Here is a 22864-nt window from a genome sequence, read left to right as displayed (position 1 = left end):
AAGTTAATTTCAATCCATTCTATAATCACAGACTTAATGCACTACTAATCATAATATTCAACAAGTAAAAAGTAGAAAGACCACAGTTCCACAGGAGTATAAAGAAGGGCTAAAAACAACAATAAAATCACAAGATGTCCTTTTCATTCTTATACAGTTTTTTGTATTCTATATTAATTGTCATATATTGGAAAACATATGATATTTGCCTCTTGGAAATGGCTTATTTCACTGAGCCTAATGGTTTCTAGTTGCATCCATTTTGTTACAAAAGAAAGGATTTCTTTCTTTTTATTACCGAGTAGTATTCCATATATATATATGTATATATAGATATAGATATGGGTATCCCACATTTTCATCATCCAGTCATCAGTTGATGGACATCTGTGTTGATTCTATAGCATACTTATTGTGAATTGAGCTGCAACAAACATGGGGGTACAAGTAACTCTTTCATATGCTAATTTAATTTCCTTTGCATAAATTCCCAGGAGTGTAATGACTGGGTCATATAGTAGATCTATTTTTAGATTTCTGAGGAAGCTGCATAATGTCTCCCATTGTGGTTGTACTTGTTTTCATTCACACCAGCAGTGGATTAGGTACTTTTTCACCACATCCTTGCCAACATTTTTTATTATTATTATTATTATTATTATTGTGGATGAGAGCCATCCTAACTGGGGTGATGTGAAACCTCATTGTGGTTTTTATTTGTATTTGCCTGATTGCCAGTGATCCGAGCATTTTTTCATCTGCCTGTTGGCCATTTGTATTTCATCCTTTGAAAAATGCCTGTTTTGATGGTATAGGCATCATCATTCACAACAATGGATTATGACCTTATCGTCCAGTCCTCAGAGATGCCATTTGGCATTGAAACCCAATCCAATCAATTCAGAGTTGTAGAGATTAGAGCATTAGGGGAAGACTGGCAGATATACTGACAAATTTTCTAAGTAAAACAAATGTCAGCCTTAACTGACTATTGTCAATTGCTGATTACTCTTAATTGCCATTGAGCACTACTTATGCAATGTGCAACATCCCCATATTTGAACTCTGAATAACCCAAGATAGAGATAGGAGCCTTATAAAACTGCAACCAATGGGTGATGAAATTTAATTTGCTTGATAAAAGGACTTTGTAACCGAGTTAAGCCATTTATGAAAAAGCACTATTAAACAAGTAATTCTAAGAAACTGAAACAATCACAGGTCAACATGTATTTTTTGTACTTGCTACTCTTCCAACCAAGATCAGAAAATTAGACCTGTCCCTGAAAATGTCTCAGATGCAGTTTGTTTTGTCAGTGTATTCTGGCTGCTGAGTAACTTGTTCTATAGCTGATGTTTTCTACTTAAATGACATTTTATCATCAGTGCCCTAAGACAGTCACCCTGTTTTCCCTTAATTGATACTTGTACAAAAGAGGCAGAAAACAGCTCAACATTTCTTGCTAGATTAGGTCAAAACTGACAGAGGAAACAGAGAGAAGATTGCATTACTTATGTCCCTCATGATTCTTCTCTGTGTTTAAGGAGATTGCCATTTAATAAAATTTCTTATACTCCCTAAATTTAATCACTGTGGTACAGGGATTTTTTTTGTCCTATTTTCTTTTCAATTTTTTACTACCTGCATAATCATCAAAGAAACCTTAAGAAGCAGTTCCACTAACTTTGTTCTTTTTCTGTCTTCTGAATGAAATGCAGTTGTACCTTAGCACACCTTGTTTCCTTAAATGCATCATTTTGTCACTCCTGTTAAGTGTTTACCTTTCTGTTCACTTTATTGCTGACCAGAATCATTCAACTTGTACCCGGATATTCAGAGTTAGATTTTCAAAATTCTGGAATAGTTTTACCAGTTCCCAGGGTGCTCTTATTATAAGATCAGCATTTACAAAGAGATATTGTGATATTTATTCTGATTTAAAATCAATGAATAAACATCCCCTGAGAATGCTGCAGGAGGCATTCATTTTGCAGCCTCAGTAGCCAGGGACCTCTTCTTGTGGATCTCTTTTCATCAAATCATTTGGGAAAAGATCATATCTTAAACAAAGGCACCAAATTCCCCAGGATCTGTAAGACAAAACCCAAAAATTCTTTAATAGGAATGACAAGGTCCTCCTAATCCAGCCAGCTCTTACTGTTCCACCTAGCCACCCACACTGTATCAATGGGCATGAGTATTCACTCCTGTTTCCCTTAAATCTTGTCATCTCAGCACTATTCTTTATATACTTTTGCCTGCCTTTTAGAGTCATATTTATCATACAACACCCAGGCCTAATATCACCTTCCCCTGAAATTGACCCCAGTCACATCCTGGATGGCACTATTACCAGACTCCCTGGTAGGGCCACATGTTGGCTCTAATTCTACTGAAAGGCTCCTAATTTTTGTAGAACCTGTGGGATGTAGCTTGTCTTTCAAAAATTTAAGACTAAGATGCCTCAGGCATTCAAGATGGCGCCAGGATACCAAGAGCTAAAAGAGACCAAGATTGCCTACCATGCAAATTCATATGGGACTAATTCTGCTGTCAAAATATATTTTACTTGTCATTTTCACCATTTAAGAAGGCCACATGCAATGACAATAACTGTATTACAATTTACTGATGCAGCTGACTTGCCAGACTTTATCAGGAAATGAAGCCTATCCCCCCGATTCCCTGATATAAGTTAAATAAATGCAAAGCCTTATTATCACATCTCTGATATATATAAAACACCTGCCCAGTCAAAGACAATGTTACCCAATGGGGAGCTATGGTCAAATTCCTTTACTGTGATCTTCCTTTCTCATTATATTTGACATTTTTGAAACAGGGTTTTATTGCACTCTCTCAGCTTATGGAAGTGGTCTGGGGAAATTAGACTTAATAGAGATGTAGAAGCCACAGGGAGAAAAAGAAAAGGAAAGTGAACTGGAAGGAAAGTGAAATTAAAATGTTATTTTGGTAAATGGCTGCTGTGGTGGAGACGACAAACAATTGCAATGCAAGTTAATTACTGACCTGTCAGGAAAGTGTGACATGAGGGTTGTGCCACACATTACTAGAGCCACCACGGCCACAAGTCATTTCCATAGGGGAACAAACAGATTTGTTCTACCACAGATCAACATAAGATCTTCCTAGGGGATAGAAATGAATTTCTCAAAGAAATAATATTTGTCTATGGGATTCTAGGAGCTCTTAGCAGGCCTGAAGAAAAAGCTCTTCCCAGACATGCGAAGAAAGGAATGGGGTCATTTCACTGCAGAGGGCCTCTTCACACTTAGGCAGGTGGGACAGATAGTTACCTTGGCGGGCTGTGAAAACCTGTGCTAATGCCATGAAAAGGGAATTCCCTGGGGGTACATGCAGTAGCTTCTTGAGGGAGAACTTACCACAGCAAGTCTTGATGGTAACCCCTGTCTTATAAGAGAGGCCTTCTATTTGGGAAAAGAATACCAAACACCTAAAGAAATCTGAAACTTGAGTTACACTTTTCTGAAAACAAATAGCCTGGCCAAATTCTAAGTGGTGATAAACGTGGTTGTTAAAAAAAATAAATAAATAACGAGTAAAGCAAAAGAGTTATTCTGAAATAAAAATATTACATTCTTCATTTTTTAAAAAAATTATGTGGATCTTCTAGCATACTTTAATATTGGCCTCAGACTATGTGAAAAGCATGGATGCTATCAGTCTTTTATTTCTTATGAAGTACACAGTTTTCTTTTGCATTTAGAGACATGTTGAGGGTGACAAACATATTTTTAAAAGATTTATTTATTTATTTGAAAAGCAGAGTTACACAGAGAGAGAAGGAAAGGCAGAGAGAGAGAGAGAGAGAGAGAGAGAGAGAGAGATCTTCCATCCTCTGGTTCATTTCCCAGTTGGCTGTGCCGATATGAAGACAGGAGCCAGGAGATTCTTCTGGGTCTTCCACATGGATTCAGGGGCCCAAGGACTTGGGCCATCTTCTACTGCCTTCCCAGGCCATAGCAGAGAGCTGGATCCGAAGTGGAGCAGCCGGAATTCGAACCAACGAATATGTACCATATGTGTTGCTGGCACTGCAGGCGTCAGCTTTATCCACTACTCCACAGCGCTGACCCCCTAAACATATTTTTAAGTAAGAAACTCAGACAATGACAGTTTTCTATTGGCAATGCTTTGGTAGGCTACATACACTGGCATTGACTAGTTTACATTTTTGTTTTTCATTTATACCTTTAATAAACCATGATTACACCTCTACTATTTTGTCATGAGACATAAGAACATTTATAAAAAAAGAGAAAAATTTACAAGATATATACCTGATATGGATATATTAGGTCATTTTATCTTGTAGATTGCTGCCAGAATTCCTTAGAAATTCTTGCTGCTTTATTTTTCCATACATGGTTTCTACATGACTTGGGGGCCTAGGGCTGAGCCAGGATATTTGGAGATGCCGGCCCTGGTGCTGTCCTGGGACTACTATGAGCAGGTTGTGGGACCTTGGGAAAGAAACTCAGTCTCCCTGAGTCTCAGTCTCTGTTTTATTCATGGAAGCCATATAATAGAGCCTATTAAGTTTGTCCTAGCTTACAACTTTCTTAAAATATGTTTATTTTTAATGCCACTGATGTGAAAGAGATGTCAAAAGTCAGCTTCTAACACAAAGGGGCAAGCTACTGAGCCTTAGTGTAATTAACAGAGTGCAACAAATAATTGGCAGAGCAGCTATGAAATTGATGATTAAATGAAATATCATCTTCACTGCTACTTGGTTATTTGCAATGTGAGTGAGGAAATCAAGCCCAAAACACCACTAAACGAAGTCTGTTGCTTGGGGCCAACGTTTGTGTGGCCTCTTAGGAAGTGCACGCTCATCATGGTTTCCTGTTTTCAAAAAAGGATTGAAAGTGGAACTGGTGCAACATCACAAGCTATTCTTGCTCCTCTGTGAGTACGTACCAAAATCAGGAAGTTTAGAGAATTAGTGAAGCCAGTCCTAAGTGATTTGCATTTCAGTTTTTAATGAAGGGATTTTTTTTTTTGGAGAATTTTATAAAATCAATTGATATCTTAGACACATGCAAAATGAGCCAGTTCTTCAGTATTTTCATTAGTCATTCACAAATGCTCTGAGGGCCTCATGTAAGAATATAAATGCACATGGCATAGATTTTTTTCAAATAAAAATCTAATAAAAAGAATAATGATAATGATTATGAGAGGATGGCATGTTCCAGAAAGAACAAGAAGAATACTTAGCAGTCATGTAGATCAAATACAACTAAAGTTGATGTGACTTATGGTTCACAATATGCCTGATATTGCTAAGTTACAGGGAAATAAGTATAAACAAATATTATTGATTTTAAAATCTATGTCTGGAAAATGAAGGGTGAGGGTGAATGAGGAATGAAAACATGGATTTAACAAGAGAATATGATGTAAAAACCCTGTGAAGAATTATATAGAAATATTCACAAAATTAAAGTCCATTCCCTTTACAACTATCCTCTGAAACATACAGATGTTCCTGGAAGCACAGCTACTCCTCAGTGCTAGGCAACAAATCAAGATAGATTCTGGGTGTGAGGGTTTCTTTTAAAGAGTATTTATTGATTTTCATTATGTTTGGAAGGTAGAGAAGAAAGAGAGAGCTTCTATCCTGTAGTTCACTCCCTAGGTGACTGCAATAGCCAGAGGTGCACCAGGCCAAAGCCTGACCCGTTATGGGTGTCAAGGACCCAGCTACTTGAACCATCACCTGCTGCTTCCCAAAATGCACATTATCAGGAAGCTGGATCAGAAGTGGTGCTGGGATTGAAACCCAGTCACTCTGATATAGGATGCAGGCCTCTTAACCATTGAAACACATGCTGACCCTTCTGGGACTTTTATTGAATTGTATTGTATTTTAGTTTTTTGAGTAAAGGTGAAGCAGACTTTACAATTGGATTTGTTCCTCCATAGCCTTATTTCACAAAAACTCAAAAACAATGTCACCATGACAGGGGCATCATATCACACATCTCCAGGAGGCATCATTTGCTGAAATATAATTCTAATAATCAATCCTCAGTCACAAATGCTTATCTTATCATGAATTTACTCCAGGAAATAAATAGAACAGTCTGATCAACATTCTTATCTTACAAGATATTTCTCTTTTCTAGCCCAGAATAATATCCAGTGTGGTTCAGGTAAATGATTCTCTGAGAGTACAGGGAAGTCTAATTTGGGACATGTTGCTAATTATCCTAATCTCATCCTCCCACATACTTCTAGGTGAGTCACTGAATGGAGCAATGTTTTTAAAGGACACATATAAGGATTAATGAATGAGGGAACTGCAGAAATTCCATCTTTGTAGATGAGATGTGCCTGTGTGAGTGCTGCAGTGTTGGCTTTGGCAGTCCACATTTCAAGAGGAACGCCAGGTGCCTAGTAGAGTTAACAGAGTGCTAAAATGTAGGCACGGGGGAAATCAGAAGTTGAAAAAGGGTAAATAAAAGCCGCTAAGTAGGATGCAAATACAACCTGCAACATATAGCCTTGAAATGGCCCCATCTACTGGATTTGAGAAACTCTTACTGGAATGAATGGGAGGAAGTCATCTCTGAACCACAAGCACTACATGCACGGGAATCACAGCTGTCATTTCAGGCCTATTAGATGCCCACACTCCCATTATGGTTCATTCTCCTTCCTACCACCTGCACCTTCCTCTGTACAAAATGGGGTCCTGCTTCCCTCTCAATTTATCTCAAATCTTAATTCATCCACAGAAGACACTTGTGTATTTTGCCAAGGAAAGCCACCTTCCCATATTCTCTCTCTGTGTCTAGAATTCCAGCCACTTATGGCACTGGTTAGATCATAAGGGGTGGGGCTCTTGGCCAATTATTCAGTCCAAGCCAAGTCCAGCAGAATGATTAGACTCACACAGAGCTCAAATACCACCTCCTCCCTGGAACTCATCATGTCTTTTAGCCTTGAACTCCCCTGGTACTTTATTTTCCCTTTGTGATGCATTTCCATATGTACCTTCTTTTTCTTTGAAAAGATTTATTTATTTATTTGAAAGAGTTACAGACAGAGACATCTTCCATCTATTGGTTCACTTCCCAGATGGCCACAACAGCCAGGACTGGGCCAGAAGAAACTAGGAGCCAGGAGTTTCTTTTCATCCAGGTCTCCCACATAGGTAGCAGGGGCCTAAGAACTTGGGCCATTTTTACTGCTTTTCCCAGACCATTAGCAGGGAGCTGGATGGGAACTAGAGCAGCCAGGACTCAAACCAGCATCCATGTGGGATGCCGGCACTGTAGGTGGCAGCTTTACCTCCTGTGCCACAATGCTGGTTCCAATACCTATCTTATAATATCACAGGTATTTTCACACATTTGCTTCACTGAGGCTTGTCCTGAAATTCCCAACTTGCTCCCATTTAGATCCAGCATTTTGGTCTTCTGTTACAGCCTCTTTCTATTTCCAAGTTCCACCTCAGTTTGATGCCATTACTCCTCTCCCAACCTAGACTACTACTACCTAGACTACTCAACTCTCAGTTCCCTTATAAAAAATTATTTAAGAGAAAGATAGAGAGCTTTCACCTCTTTTTCACTCTCCTGTCTGTGATGACCTGGGCTGAACCAGAGCCACAGCTGGGAGCCAAATACAGTCCAGGTCTCTCACATGGGTAGCCATTACCTCTGCCTCCCAGGATTTGCATTTATAGGAAACTGGTGTTGGAACCAGAACTGGGTATTGAATCCAGGCACTCTGATATGGGACAAGGATATCTTAGAGCCGGTGCTGCGGCTCAATAAGTTAATCCTCCACCTGCGGCGCCAGCACTCCGGGTTCTAGTCCCAGTCGGGGTGCCAGATTCTGTCCCGGTTGCTCCTCTTCCAGTCCAGCTCTCTGCTGTGGCCCGGGAGTGCAGTGCAGGATGGTCCAAGTGCTTGGGCCCTGCACCCGCATGGCAGACCAGGAGAAGCACCCGGCTCCTGGATTTGGATCAGCGCAGTGCGCCAGCCGCAGCAGCCATTAGGGGGTGAACCAACGGAAAAAGGAAAAAGGAAGACCTTTCTCTCTGTCTCTCTCTCTCTCACTGTCCACACTGGATATCTTAGGCCAAGTACCCATCCCACCCTGCACACACACACAGATACACACTATTTAACTATTGATTTGTTTTTCGATTCCTTTACCAAAATCAAGGGCACTCAATTGAAAAAGAAGATTATCTTCAGCCTCTAAGAATATGCCTGCCTCTTAGGAAAATCTCAGTGTTAGAGGAATTTTTTTTCTGCTGATAGAAATCTTTAAGAAGAGATTTGATGTTGTTTTTCTGTATTCTCCCAGTGTCATGTAGTGCTTTGCAAATTACTAGCCTTTAGATATTTTAAAACATGAGAACAACTATGACGTATTGAATGAATGACATTGCAGACAAATGGTTTCATTTGTCCACAATCAATTGTGGTCCAAAATTATTAAATGAAAATTCCCCTAAATAAGCAATTTACAAGTTTTAAATTGGATACTGTTCTGAATAGCCATAAAACAATGTTTCACAGGCTTTAAATTATTTGCCTTTTGACTAGGGTATTGATCATCCCTTTGTCCGCATATCCCTGCTGTATACACTGCCCACCTGTTGGTCGCTTAGTAGCCATCTTGATGATCAGATCATCTGTCACTGTATGGCAGTATTTATTCTTAAGCAACCCTTGTGTGGTAGACTAAGGCTATGTCACAATGCCTACATCATTCACCTCTCTTCACTTCATCCACAGGACTTGTATCATCTCACATCATCACTAGAAGGGTCAGTATACTACAATAAGATACTTTGGGGGAAAAGGAGACAGGAGAAATTCATGTAGCTTTTATAACAATTATTTTTAATAATTATTCTATTATTATTGCTTATCTTTTAGCATGCCTAGTTTATAAATTGAACTTTACAGTAGGTATCTATATATTGGAAAAAGCATAGTGTATATATATATACGATTTGATGCTGTCTATGTTTCAGGCACCCACTGCAAGTAGGAGGAGGATCTTAGTACATGTTACCTGTGGATAGTGGGAGGCCACTGTACATGGGAAACTGGATACGAAACAAGGAAGGTAGATGGATATCAACAAAATGTGAGGATGGAGTCAGGTGGGAAAGCAGTGTTGGCTGGAGTGAGAAAGAGTAGAAAATTAAAAGAACTGTCATTGAAATGTAGTAGGGACAGAGAGCTGAAGAAGGAAGATCTTAAAGTAACCCGTATTCTGTTACCAGGAAAATAGTCGAGGAAGCCAGATTAGAAGCTTTTCGAGTAATCCAACCTTGTGACAGTAACACATCACTAGGCAAATTATGGGTTGATTGCAAAGTCAATACACAGAATGCAAATTATTTGTCAGAGAAATTCCTGCAGATGCTGAGGAAGCAACACATCCTACAAACAGCACACAGCTGGGCTATGTAAATACAGCGGCTTGATGGCCTTGGTCAAAAATAGTGGCGTCAACCTCAGTGATTCTCCCGACAAATGTTACAAACATGCAGTCCTTACAGTTAGTCTCTTGAGTAATACACTGGTTATGTCTCTAATACACTCAGAAGAGACATCCAATTTTCTAGAAAATATTTATGATGATTTCAAATTTTTATGTCCTACTTGCCAAGAGAGTTCTTTTATTCTCAATTAGATAACTTTTAGGATATATCACTCATATAGGCACATAAAAAATGAAAATAAATGCAAAATAAATGAGTTAAGGAAGTGCTAAAACAACTTTCAAAAAAACTTTGCTAGCTATAATTGAAGTACCATACAGTATGAATGTACAGTGTACAATGTTCATTTTTAATATATGCATTTGCCTATGAAACCATCAACACAATCAGGATAACAACCATACCCATTACCTCCAAAGTTTCCTTGTAATTCGTGTATCCTCTCTGGCTTCCACCCCTGCCTAAGCAATCACCGATCAACTATCTGTCACATATTGGTTGCAAATTTTAGAATATTATATAAGCAAGATTGCACAATCATTGTTCTTTTGCGTTTTGGGGGTGGGGGGTGGATGGAGCTGACTGCATTCCCTCAGCAGAAAGAGGTTGTGATTTATCCATGCGGCTCCATTCATCATCAGTCTGTCCTTGCTCATTGTTTACTACTTTCAATGTAAACTGTAATCTGTCTCTCTATCCACCTGTTGAGGGAAATCTGGGTCTTTTTTTGGAAAAAAAGGTACTTATTTCTTCTCCCTTTGCTGCCACTGTTCTTGGGAAATTAGTCTTTGATCCTCATTTTTCTCCTCTATAAAAATATGGGTTTAATGGCATAAGAATTTTATAAGGATTAAACCACTCAGCATGGTGTTTAGCATGTAGTAATAATAAGAATTAACTTATTTTCTGAACTTTCATACAACTGCTTTATCATTATTCATTAGGAGGTAATATTTTCCTCCTTATTAAAATGCTGTCTGGAGTTGGCATTGTGGTATAGTGGGTTAAGCTTTTGCCTGCATTGCTGTTCTAATCCCAGCTGCTCCAGTTCTGATCCAGCTCCCTGCTAATGGGCCAGAAACAGCAGAAGATAGCCCAAGTGATTGGGCTTCTGCCATCCACATAGGAGTCCTGGATGTAGTTCTAGGATCCTATCGCTGGCATGACCCAGCCTTGGCCCTCATGGCCATGTGGGATGTGAAACAACAGAAACAAAACTCTCTCTCTCTCTCTCTCTCCCTTTCAAATAAATATAATAAATCTTTATAAAAATGTTTTCTTTTTCATTCATGTTAGTGTCCACCTGACTTTACCATTACATGAATCTACCTCTGTTTTCTCTCTAAAAATATTGAGGTACCAATTCAGTTGGCTCCTTAAAATATGATCATTCTTCTATGTTCTGTTGTTCCTATACCTAAGTAGTCATAATTTTGTTCAATGTTTTACTCATGTTCCTGGGATCTAGTATAGATTGTATTTGTAGATAAGCATCAGAGACAACAATCAGGCTAGAGAAGTACCTGCTTCAAAGAACTTACAAGATGTGCATGCATTGTAAATGTTCAGTTTTTAATGAACTGCTATGTTCTTTGGAGGGACTGTAGGGAAGGGGCACCTGGAGAGGATTATGATTTGGGAAATCAATGGAAGCTCTCCTAGTCCACCCCCTTTTGCTGCCAGAGTACTTCTCTTAATTTTCTTTTTCTAAATTATTTTCCCTTATTGCTGCTGCTGTGAAGTATGCCCATACTGAACTTTCTTGCTTGAGTGATTCCTTCTATTAAAATATATCAGAATAAATAAAGGTTGCTGATTTTATTTTTATTTATGTTCTTCCTAAATATTATGTCCAACAAAGCTAACAAAGCTATTTCCATCAGCAAATGGCAGTGAATTGTATTTTAATTTACCCCTGTGGATACTGTGAATGCAGGTAGAGTTACGGGATTTATTTTGCTCTACACCAATCCCACTTACTTAAATTAGACCTTATTTATATGGATTTGCATTTACCAAAATAGTGTGTAGCAATGGATAATAAATCAGTGAAGCTGTGAATGAAACATGAAACTGTGAATGAAAAAAGTCATATACCCTAAGGATGACTAGTTAGCAACATCATTTGTATATATGGGAGATTGCATCATATTCCTGTAAGAAGTTTTTAAGGGGCTGGCATTATGGAATAACAGGTTAAACTGCACTCTGGAAAGTCACCATTCCATGTGGACGCCGATTTGAGTCCTGTTTGTTCCACTTGTGATCCAACTACCTGATATTGTGCCTGGGAAGGCAGCGGGAGATGGCCCAAGTGCCTGAGCCATTGTACACTTGTGGGAGACCTAAATGAAGCTTCTGGCTTTGCCCTAATCCAACTCCATCTGTTGCAGCCATTTGAGAAGTAAACCAATGGATGGAACTTCTCTCCCTCCCCTCACCCTCTCTCTCTCTGTGTGTGTGTCCCTCCCTCCCTCCTTCTTTCTCTGTAACTCTGCCTTTCAAATAAATAAGATAAATCTTTTTTTTTAAAAGAAGTTTTTAAATGGATTAAGAATTACACAGACTAAGGGTGTCCAGAGGAATTCTGAAATCTTCTGATATATTATCCACATATAGAGGCCCCAATAGATAAAATAACTACAAAGACATTAGCTGCTGCTTCTCTTCTCAAGAGATGCAGGCTCTTTTATTTATTTAATGACATAATCCTAATGATTAATCAGGATGTGCATTGCACTAAGAGTTTTTCTTGGAAAAGCATATATTTACAAATGACATAATACTTTTGTGTTTTATCAGGATAACCTTGTAATATGCAGAAATCTACAAATTCTGATACCTCTGTGGAAACACTGAGTTCCTCCCACCAAGGTACCGGAGCTGTGCAAATGAGAATCAAAAACGCCAACAGCCACCATGACAGGCTGAGCCAAAGTAAATCCATGATCCTCACCGATGCTGGGAAGGTCACTGAACCTGTAAGTCTAACACTCCAAGTTCCCTGTCGTACAGGTTTTAAAAAACTCTAATTAGGCTTGCTTTATTTGTTTTCCTAATGTGCATGAGAAAACCGTTTCTGTAATGCATTTTATCTTGCATACTTATAGTTACAATAATATCCCCAGTTACAAGAGAAGAGCTGGGTTTAATCCACAGTGATAAAGTGGATTTGGAGCTAGACTGAAGAGCACCTTTGACTCATTTTAAGGGCCTCTACTATCATGCTTCAGTGTCATAAAAATAATGAGGTTATGCTAGCATGTGGTGTTTGTACTTCCAAATACAGTACATCACTTTGAAAAGCCAGAGGCTAAAATTAGCTAAGAATGAACTGAGAAAAAAAAATCTTTTTTAAAAAAATGTGAAAATCTCTTCTTTAAAATCTACCAGTAATATATGAAAGTGGAAACGATGATTTCATTTGGAATGGGCTTAAACAACTGAAATGGCATGGCTATTTAAGGTTTGGAGAGGAAGCCATTTTGTCTCGATAATGTGTCATTAGGAAGATTTGAAATAAAATAGTTAGAGATGAACTCTACTGCCAATTGTGTCCCTGGCCCTGCACGCATCCTGAGCCACTAAACCCAATGATTGCGATGAGTCTCCTCTGGTTAATTTTCTTCCATAATGGTGGTAACTTGCAGCTGAGGCCATAGGATGTTACAAAATTATTTATGCAATGTTAGCCACTCTTTTGGACTCCAGATCTATTTTGTTTTGCACAGTGAGAGCAAGAGCAAGAAATAGGTTAGCTGGGGACAGACTGTGAGTCCCAGTCACCCTGCAGAAACATGTGAGCTATTAATTGAGTGTTCTGCTAATATCGTAGGGGCCTATGAAATATTCAGCTTCCTAACTGAGTTATTAAATGAGATAAACTTGCTGAGTAGCATGTTACTGATTATACTTATTCCCCATTTTTCACTTGAATTTCAAGTGCAACATTAACCCACAGCAATCTCAGGAGCTTGAGAAATATATGATTTTAATCACTCTTTCCTCAGGTGTTGTAGACAAATTTAGCACAAGGAAACCAGTGATTATATTTGGGGCCTGAGAAATGCATCCGTAGATAAGGTAACTAATGAGAGATACATTTTCTTTTATTTACTTACTCATTTTAAATAGCGTCTGTTGGGAGGCACCATGCTACTTGCCTGACTTTGACTCTAAACCAGCTAAAATCTTCCTCAACCATGAACTTGAGACAGTGGTTAGAGTAAATTATTGGAATCTCTATAATGTATTATCAGTAAGAACTGTACCTTTGAAAAAGTTTAAAAGTTAAGTATATTTAATGATGCCTAACATATTTTATTGGCTGTGTTTAACAAAAGGCACTATGCCGCAGTTGTTTTTGACAAGCATGAAAACATCACAGCATGAGACTGCAAAAGGAATTATGGAGAGAAATTACAAGTGATCCATCTCTCAATGAATTATCCACCTCAATAGCCCGCAGAACTCAGCTACCAATTAACACCTACTTTATTACATGTTGGGATGTACTTAATAACTTTCATGTGTTTATGCACTATTACCTTGACTGATGCCTCTTGTACAATTAGGCATAATTGGCATATCAATATGCAAAAGTTAAAAGGATTAACCCTCTTAAAACTAATGAGCATTTCTGTATCCAGCTGCTAAATGAGACAAAATTAGCATTTTTCACTTTTGGGCAGGATTTTATCATGCAGTTTCTCATTGTTGATATTACCTTGTTACATAACTTTAGTTTGGGGGGTTGTATGCTGGACTGCTAGAGAATAAGAGTTTTCCAAAGTGAAATTAGCTATAATTATCCCAGCTTTTGTTTCCGCATTCTTAGTCTGGGCAATATGTATTCCTCGATAAGGAACAAAAATAAAAGTTACTTTTGGTGATGTGTGCTCAGTGCATAATTATATAAAAGGGATATTTTAGTGAGAATATGTCATTTCACTAAGAAAACTTGGCTCCGAGATACTGCATTGAAAGCTTGCCATGGCACTAATTTTCTTTCTGTCTCAGTTCTTTTCATCTCTTTTTTCCATGCACAATTTTCTGACTAGATACTGACAGAATGTAAAGTATTTTGGCATATTTATTCAAACAAGCCTGTTAAAGTTATCTGCTCAAGCTAAACTAAGAAGTTGATTTTTCAGAAGTTGGATGGTGGGGTGAGGTCAAGGGGGAGACTGAATTTAGGAGAGTGGAAAGACATGTATACGAAAAATGTGCGCATGCATTCACATGATGCATGCTTTGTTGTAACAGAAGCACAAGTACATGTAATCTGTACAGAAAATTACTGAGTACTTAGAGACCATATTTGGCACCCTATTTAATTCATTGAGTATGTATACTACTTGTTCACTAGTATGTAAATTATGCAAAACTAACATCTACATACTGGTCTATATAATAACAAAAAATCTTACATTTCAGTCATCATTATTTCGTTTGGTACAAAAGAGGACAAAATGTCCTAGGATCACATCAATGACATATTTGCCATTAATTCATAAACTTTTTTTATATTTTGTTAAAATATTTTAAATGACTATGCACCTAGAACATATTATTTTTCCTATGAATACCGTAAGACCCTCTATTTTTAACTTCTTAAATTAGAGTATATTGAAATGCCAATACAATCATTTACTACTGCATTTACCTTTTGCAAACTCAAGTGAATTTACTTGTTGAATTAGAAATTTGTATAACCTTGATGTTGCCAGGAAGCATTTCAATAAAACAGGTATCAATGCTCAATTAATATTTCATTGGTAGTAGGCATCTCTTTCTTGAACACCAAATAATCCTTTTTATCTGGTTACTAAAACTGATGCCTTTTCAAAGTTCAAAGTGGCTATTTGTTTCCTGGGAAATGTTGGAGAGGTGGGAAATTTGAAGTGGGGGAGACGTGGTTTGCAAGAAAATTGTCTATCTGTGAAAGAGTCCTGCAGAGCTCCACTTGGTGGGGAAGAAAGGACTTTGGGCCTCAGAGATTTCTCATCTGTCCCTGAGCAAGAGTGAGACTTCTTATAGATGGACAGCTTAGTCGCCAGAAGGTGCTAAATGGAAAAGCAAAAAGCTGAGTGCAAGCAAATGGGAGCAAGTTACCTGTTTAAGGGGTAAAAAGGTGAATGTGCAACCCAGCAAATAGCTAATGAAAAAAGGGTTAATCCGGCTTTGATGTTACTTCTAAGAGGGATGCACCAGCCTACCGGACAATTTAGAACAGATTAATGGAGAGTTTAAATAGCCCAAATTGTGAAACTGCAGGCACAAGATTTGCAGACAGGAGCGGTTAAAGCATTCAATGCTAGTGGCTCGATCCGCAACACGTATGCATATTGCGTATTCACCACTTCCATCTTATGAATCCCACAGAAGGGCATTGCGGTGTTCACAGCCATCATAAACAGAAAAGTACCTTTCTATCGGTGTTCACATACAGAGTTTGGTGGAGCCATTCCCAAACGTTAACATACAAGACTCCTTTTACTTCCAGTGGCAGACTGCGTGTGTTCATTTTTCTCTTTAAAGTATTATCAGGAAAAAAAGGAAACAATTTTCTTTTGTTTCTTACTTCTGTGATTATAGGATACTTGCCAAAGTTGTGGCTAGCCAAAAAGGCAGACATAAAAATTGCTACTAAAAATATAAGCCTTCTGTTTAGCAGAGTTTTTGAGAAATATTATGAGATTGTAGGGCTTGTCCATGTTTACTTCAAATCAAGCTTATAGTTAGGTTTGAGGCTTTGTTTGTATAAATTGTCCTGAAGTGGATCCTGATATTTAATTAAAATGACACTAAATCACATTGAATTGATAAGAGTTGGCATCTCAAACAAAGGTAATTGCCCGTATTGGTTTTGTGCAAAAATAGCACTGCTTGGAAAATGTGCAGCCAACACAGACTGTCAACTCCATTTATAGATCAATATGTGAAAACCATTGATCAGGCAGGCATGTGTAACAGTAACACTTTGCATTTATTTGTTGTTTTTATACCACATTAAGGCTTACAGGATTATAGGCTTCCTAAATATTTTGACTTCCTCATAAATATATGATCTGTTGCATGTTAATTAAATGAGAGTCTGCAGCCATTTCTAAAATTGTTTTTAGTTTGATGATTTCCTTTTATTGCTGTGGATCGTATGATCTGAAAATGGATTAGTTTCTTTCCGCATAAAGATTATTAAAGCTTATTTTAATGTGTCCTATTTAGTGTAAGATGTGACTGCCTTTTTGCTTTGAAAAATACAGATACAGACAATTATTTTCTCTTTGCGAGTGGCTGATCTTTTTTTATTAACTGGGCATTCTCAGTGCTCAGAGTAGAATCATTTCCTGACATGTTTTGCACACCCTGAAGATAACGGGTCTTCTTGATTTTCCCTGATAGAATTTGTTTTCTTTCTTTTCTTTTTATCTAGCTCTGCAGTACAGGCATCTGATCAAACATTATGTAGAAAATAAACTGATCATCTCAATTAAATTCTAGACACACACAAGTATCATTTGAATTCTATTTCTCTGATTCGAGAACAAACCTTATGAACTGTTCTTACACACTGCATTCTGCAGTTAAATCTTTCTTATCTCATCAATGTAAGGACAGTGTTTTGTTCCTAATCTTTATTGGACTATTGTGGATGACATTTGTAAGCCATTTTGGTTTATAAGGAAAAGCTGGAGGACAGTGGAGTGAGACTCTCCAAAGATCCAAGGCTCTGATAGGACCACACAATAATGTGTCTTCCACTGCAATTTTCTTTGCCTCTGAGAGGTCAATTTTGTTGAGAAATCTTTTTATATCCTCTATATACATGAGGAGCACTGCTTTGAAAACAGTATATAGTTTTATGTATGATATTAATATAATAGAAGACACTGTTTCAGACACAGCAACAACCAACCAACCAAACATGACATGCAAAGGTTACCTAAGGTAACTAGCCTGAAGCAGTTTGCCATCAGGCTATGGAACAGATGAAAAAGTTAGTTCACTGGATTTTTTTTACATTTACCCAGGATGCCCCAGAGCAGAGAACATTCAAAACCCACCAGAGATTTCTTTCCTCGTCCTCGCCACCCCATGCCATCTCACGCTGTGAAAAATCTTTAACTGGATTTACCAAGCGCAAATTGGACTTGCCAAGAGGTTCAGAAAGTTTACGACGACAGTGTCGAGTCTCCACTTCAAAGATACGCCAGAGCTCTTGAATCCACATGTGTGACAATGCCGTTTCCATTTTAACATGAGCATGGCTAAATTTGTTTATAATCTCCCACTGATTGAACATGGCGCTGAGTGTACACGAGATACATTTTTTTAAAAGTTAGTCCTCTGATTACTAATTTGAATCCAAAACTCTAACCTTGTTAGCATCTGGACTTATTTCCATAATAACAACCCCTTCAGAACCTACAAAGTAATGAATAATTGACAACAAATGAAATGTTTTGATAGTTGTCGGCACAAAGCATGTTTAATGTTTTGTGTTGCTTCCTAGCTAATTATGTAGATGACACATTTGTCAGACCTTGACTGCCATTAGAAACGTGTTTCCAGAGGGGAGAAAAACAGGCTATTCATAGAGTAATTAACTAGAATGCTCAATGACCTGTGAGAGATTCAAATCGCTGCCAGTTCAGACATTGTTTTGTTACAGAGCAGAGGGGTAATTAAAATTCCAAATTACAGTCCTATGATGGAGCATTTGTTTGTTGACAGTATACTCTTACTCTAGTTTGTTAATTCTTTTTTAAATTGCTTCTAATCCATTTTATAGCTTTAGGAGTTCCCTCTTTGAATTTACTGACAGCTAATATTATGGTAAATTGTACTTCAATGGAGTACTGAGCTTCCCAGTTTCAAGGGAGCACAAGGTGGGTGGGATAAAATAGCTCCTGCCTGAAACTGACATATCAGGTGCCGTCAGGAGGGATGTCACTAATGAGGAACATCTTGTTCAGTACTGGGTTTCCAAGTGTGCGTTAGGAGAAAATGTCCAGGTGGATAATAGAGAGATGAAAAGAAAACCAACCACGAACAACTGAAAAGGAGGAAGACAAGAAATGACTGGCTAAGCGTTCTGCTATTGAGCGGGGAGAAGAGAAGAGTTGGAGCTGATGATGATTTGGGGATCCATGTTGAGGCTGGTGTTGAGTTCACCGCAGACGACGCAACAGTCTGTGGGAAAGTCACAGAGAGCGCTCACGGAGTGGCAAGTTCTACAGCAAATGCCTCCCGTCTCAGATCAATAAAGAACCAGGGGAGAACAGGTGCCACCCCTGAGATTTTTTTTCAAGGAAATAGTGGGAGAGTTTACAAGTCTTGAGGACTAAAGTCATTTAAAAACTCCAGCTCTACTGGAACATTTATTTAGGTTGCTGAAAGTGAGAATATAGTTTTATTAAAAAGATCTGACAGAAGTCACACGGTGTTTGATGCAGGCGAGCTGACAGAGGCATCCAGTGAGCGCTGATTATCCCGAAGTCACTGTCAGCTAGGATTGATTTTCACTTTCTCCGTTTATGTAACGGTTCCTGTAATACAGCTGACCCCGAGTCACGTTACCTTGTCATTTCTCTGCATGGATCAAGAAGAGATGAGCTGAAAATAGCTAGACACTGACCTTGAACTCAGTAGAAAAGTGAGAAGTGACAGTGGGGTTTTTCTGTAGTTCGTGTACAAAGATAAAAGCATACTGTTCTCTGTTGAGTTCGCTGCAGAAGCACAAGGGGGCAGAGCAGTATTAGAGATTACAGGTAGAGCAGCTTCTGCGCCAGCGTGTGAAGACGGAAATACTGAGTTAGAGCCAGAGGTCTCGTTTTTACATCTTAGTGTAGACATAAAGGAGAATTACTGATGAATCAAAATCTCAGGTCCCCTGATGTTCATAATCAGTAATCTGAAAGTGTACATTCTAATTAAAAAAGGTTACCTAATACTCTGAGTGGCAGCAACTCTGCTTTTCCACTAAATTATTTGCAACATCTCTTATTTAATTCATGTAATGCTCTTCGCCCTTAAAATAAATTTGGAAACGTAGTCAGTATTATGAAGAGAGTTTTACGAGACACCTGAGGTGCTCTGTGTGATGTTAGATATGATTGTACCAGAAGATGGAATATTCTTTTCCTAGTTATCAGCATCCAAAAAAAAAAAAAATAAATAAAACTAAAGGGTGTTATAAGGTCATTTGTACCCACAAATGCATAACATGAAATACATAACATGGCATTTGGTTTGCTTTTGTATAATCCTTGCCTGGCTCCCATTTTCATACCTGCCTTAATTTTCAAAATATCTTTTCGTAGATCATCATTTGAAGCTAGATTAATCTAAAGCACAGTGTGTTGAACATTGTCCTTTGCTTGCTGGCACATAGTTAAGCTAAATTATTGTTGTACTGAAGCTGAATGTTTCCATAAATGGTACTCAAAGAACTTGCCAAGTGAAACAGAGAACCAAAGCAGGTTGAGAAACAGAAGAACAAACACTGACTCAATTATCCCCCAGGTTGTAAGTGCCTTATGGACGGCACAATAGCATCTTTGCGTGTGTGATGGCACAGTAATATTTTTGAAAGCATCCACGGTAACTGGATCCTTTCTTGCATAGAGTAGCTTCTGTGTGAGTGCACAAATTGTGCATGCGTGCATTTCTCTATATAGATATGTGTTGTACACATACATATTGATAAACCAGTACATATAGATATACAGAGAGGTATATGTGCATGATACATATTTAAGCTTATTTTTATATTAAAGAAAAAATTACAACATATATTTATAAGCTGAGATATTAAAATTGTCCCAAAATTCCTCTCCCCTAGATTTAACTCAGAATAAATGGACAGAGTTAAGATCTGAGAAATAAATAGCATTCTAACAAACTTTAGGGATGTAGTCAAAAGAAGATCTCCTATTGCCAAGAATGAGACAGGAAATATTCAGAATACCTGGGTCATCACAGAAATTTGCAATATTGAGTTTTAGCTTCTGGTAGAAGACGAGCCTAAATCCTCCCCATTGGAAAGATTTCATATCTGCGTGAGGGGAAAAGGGGGAGGTGGATTTATACTTATAAATTTTGTGGGACTAAAAATGATGCCTTTGAAGGCAATTCTGAGGAGCAGTTGCATTTCTTAGAGTATCAAAATGACTTTGCCTTCCTGCTCCTGTGGCTGCCTGCCAAAGAGCCCCAGCATGCCCTCAGGTAGGGGTCCTAGGAATCCCACTCCTCACAGTTGACTCACCTCTGCTTCTGAGGTCAAGGCAAACATCAAGGTGTTGACTGCTCAAACACTCCCCCCAGAGTTTTGCGTTTTGTTTTATTGTTTTTTCTTTCCAATCCCTTCAGTGTGTAAGGCTTTTAATAAGGGACTCCATTCCCTGATGTGTTCAGATTCAGTTTATTGTTACCATCTGTTTAATTACCCTCTCAGGTTTGTGTTGGGAAGCATGAAAGTATTCCATCCAGCCTTTGAATCCCTGTGTTCCTAAAGAGACGTGGGTAAAGTACGTGTCAGTTTTCAAAGAGCATATTAAAAACTGATAAGCATAACCATCGCCAAACAATAATGTGTAAGGCCAAGACATTATTTTGTACATTAATGTGTGTTGCAACTAATTAGCAAATGGATGGCAATGTGGCACTCTCCCAGAAATGATGCCATCTTCTTTACACGCAATCTTGCATGCTCCTCCTCCGACGGAATGGAGTTTTAGGAGTCCTAGCCACTTCCAATGCACTGACATTAAGGTATTGGGGGAAGAGATACGAGATTTGAGTCCTAACAGGATGAACAGTTGTCATAGATCAAACAGGAATGTGCTAAAGTTAAAGAGAAATCATATATACCCAAAACAAGGACAGAATCTGGAGAAGGATGGAAAAAGAAAAACAGAAGAAACTTAGACTTTATCTTTTCTCCTCTTCCTTCTCATTATCATCATTATTGTATCATATCCCCCACCCACCCAGCCACCCACCCATTCCTCCTTTATGTATTTATTTATTTATTTGTTATTAATTTTTTGATTGGAAAAGTACCATCTTGTTGTTTCCGGTGATCACAATAGTCACCATTATTTAGGGTGCATTTTTCCATATGCAAAAGTCATTGATAAAAATTTACATTGGCTGCTGGCTGTCTCATCAGTTTGTATCCAAATTATTCTATAGATCAGTATTTGTGTGAAATTAAAAAAAAAAAAAACACCAAATGAAACAAAATCAAATTTGAGTGTATAAGTCAAAATATTTTAGAGGTCAGGTAGGAACTCTGAAAATCAAAATGGAATGAATCAGATATTTTTACTTCCTAAATTATACAAGCCAAATTTTATTTATCCTTTAAGAGATAAGTAAGTGAACTTTCTTCCCCTGAAATCCCTAGGTGTTGTTAGTTTAAGAAATGGTAGTTTTTCAGTCAATACCCTTCCAAAGCACTGTAAACACAAGCAACCGATGTCCCATTTCTCTGTATCCTTTTGTGAGGACCGGTGCTGTTTTTGCCGTATGTTCTCATGTCTGCTCTGTGGAAGAAGAGGAGTAGTGATGACACCAAACTTTCCTCCACTACTTCTGGACACCTGACCTGCTTTCTTTCCCACAGGGTAAAGGAAAGCTGCAGTCTTCATATTTGCAATGAGAAGGGACATGTGTCTCCTTGCATTGAATTGTCTTAGATCATATCATGTAGCACAAAGTGACCCAATAAAGGAAGACAGGAAAACAAAGTGACAGTTTTGTTTGCTCTAACATAAACTCCAACATGAAAATGGGAGGGGGAAAGGGGAGATCCTAGAGGCCTGCTGCCAGATCACACTGATTAGTTGCAAGAGCTGATATTTTGTGGTTAAACAAAATGTTTTCGAGGCATGCTCTCTAATCAGCAGTAAAAGGTTAATGAACAAACAGGCTTAGCTCAGGTTAGACAAACTGAGTTTAACTACTGCTGTTTTTTAAATCCTTGAGAAAGTGAAGCTGGCTGATTCTTGATAATACATCACATGCTGTGGCTTTAGCTATTGATCATAGCCTGACAATGGGTAACCTTTCATGGCAACTTCTTCTTTAACCATGAATTATTGACAAGTGTTAATGCCAATAACGTATGATCAAATAGACAGGAAAAAAATCTACATTTCTGAATTTACTATCCTAAAAATCCATGCTTTTCATATTAAGGAAAGGAAAACGAGAGTAAATGTCTTCTTTCTTGTCTTGAAAATACTAATGAAGTACATTTACAGATTAACATGACATCTTACTAATTCTCATCTCGAACACATTTTGAATAATAAAGCCCTGTGTTTAAGGAA

General features: G+C 38.1%; 1 protein-coding gene across 2 annotated transcripts in view; it reads left to right on the top strand.

Annotated features, from left to right (window-relative positions):
* ARHGAP15 (Rho GTPase activating protein 15) overlaps positions 1-22864 on the top strand; it is a 659666-nt gene that overhangs the window by 18244 nt on the left and 618558 nt on the right. For both annotated transcript variants that reach the window (XM_017342824.4, XM_089329238.1), the window contains exon 2: positions 12327-12505. In XM_017342824.4, the coding sequence (XP_017198313.2) occupies positions 12341-12505 (165 nt within the window). In that variant the 5' untranslated portion in view covers positions 12327-12340. The remainder of the gene's footprint in view (positions 1-12326; positions 12506-22864) is intronic.

This window comes from Oryctolagus cuniculus, chromosome 3 (assembly GCF_051225735.1).
Source record: "Oryctolagus cuniculus isolate XC-2025 breed Fujian yellow rabbit chromosome 3, ASM5122573v1, whole genome shotgun sequence".
Taxonomy (NCBI): domain Eukaryota; kingdom Metazoa; phylum Chordata; class Mammalia; order Lagomorpha; family Leporidae; genus Oryctolagus; species Oryctolagus cuniculus.
The sequence above is the reverse complement of the archived record's forward strand: the minus strand, read 5'-3'. Positions and strand labels throughout refer to the sequence as shown.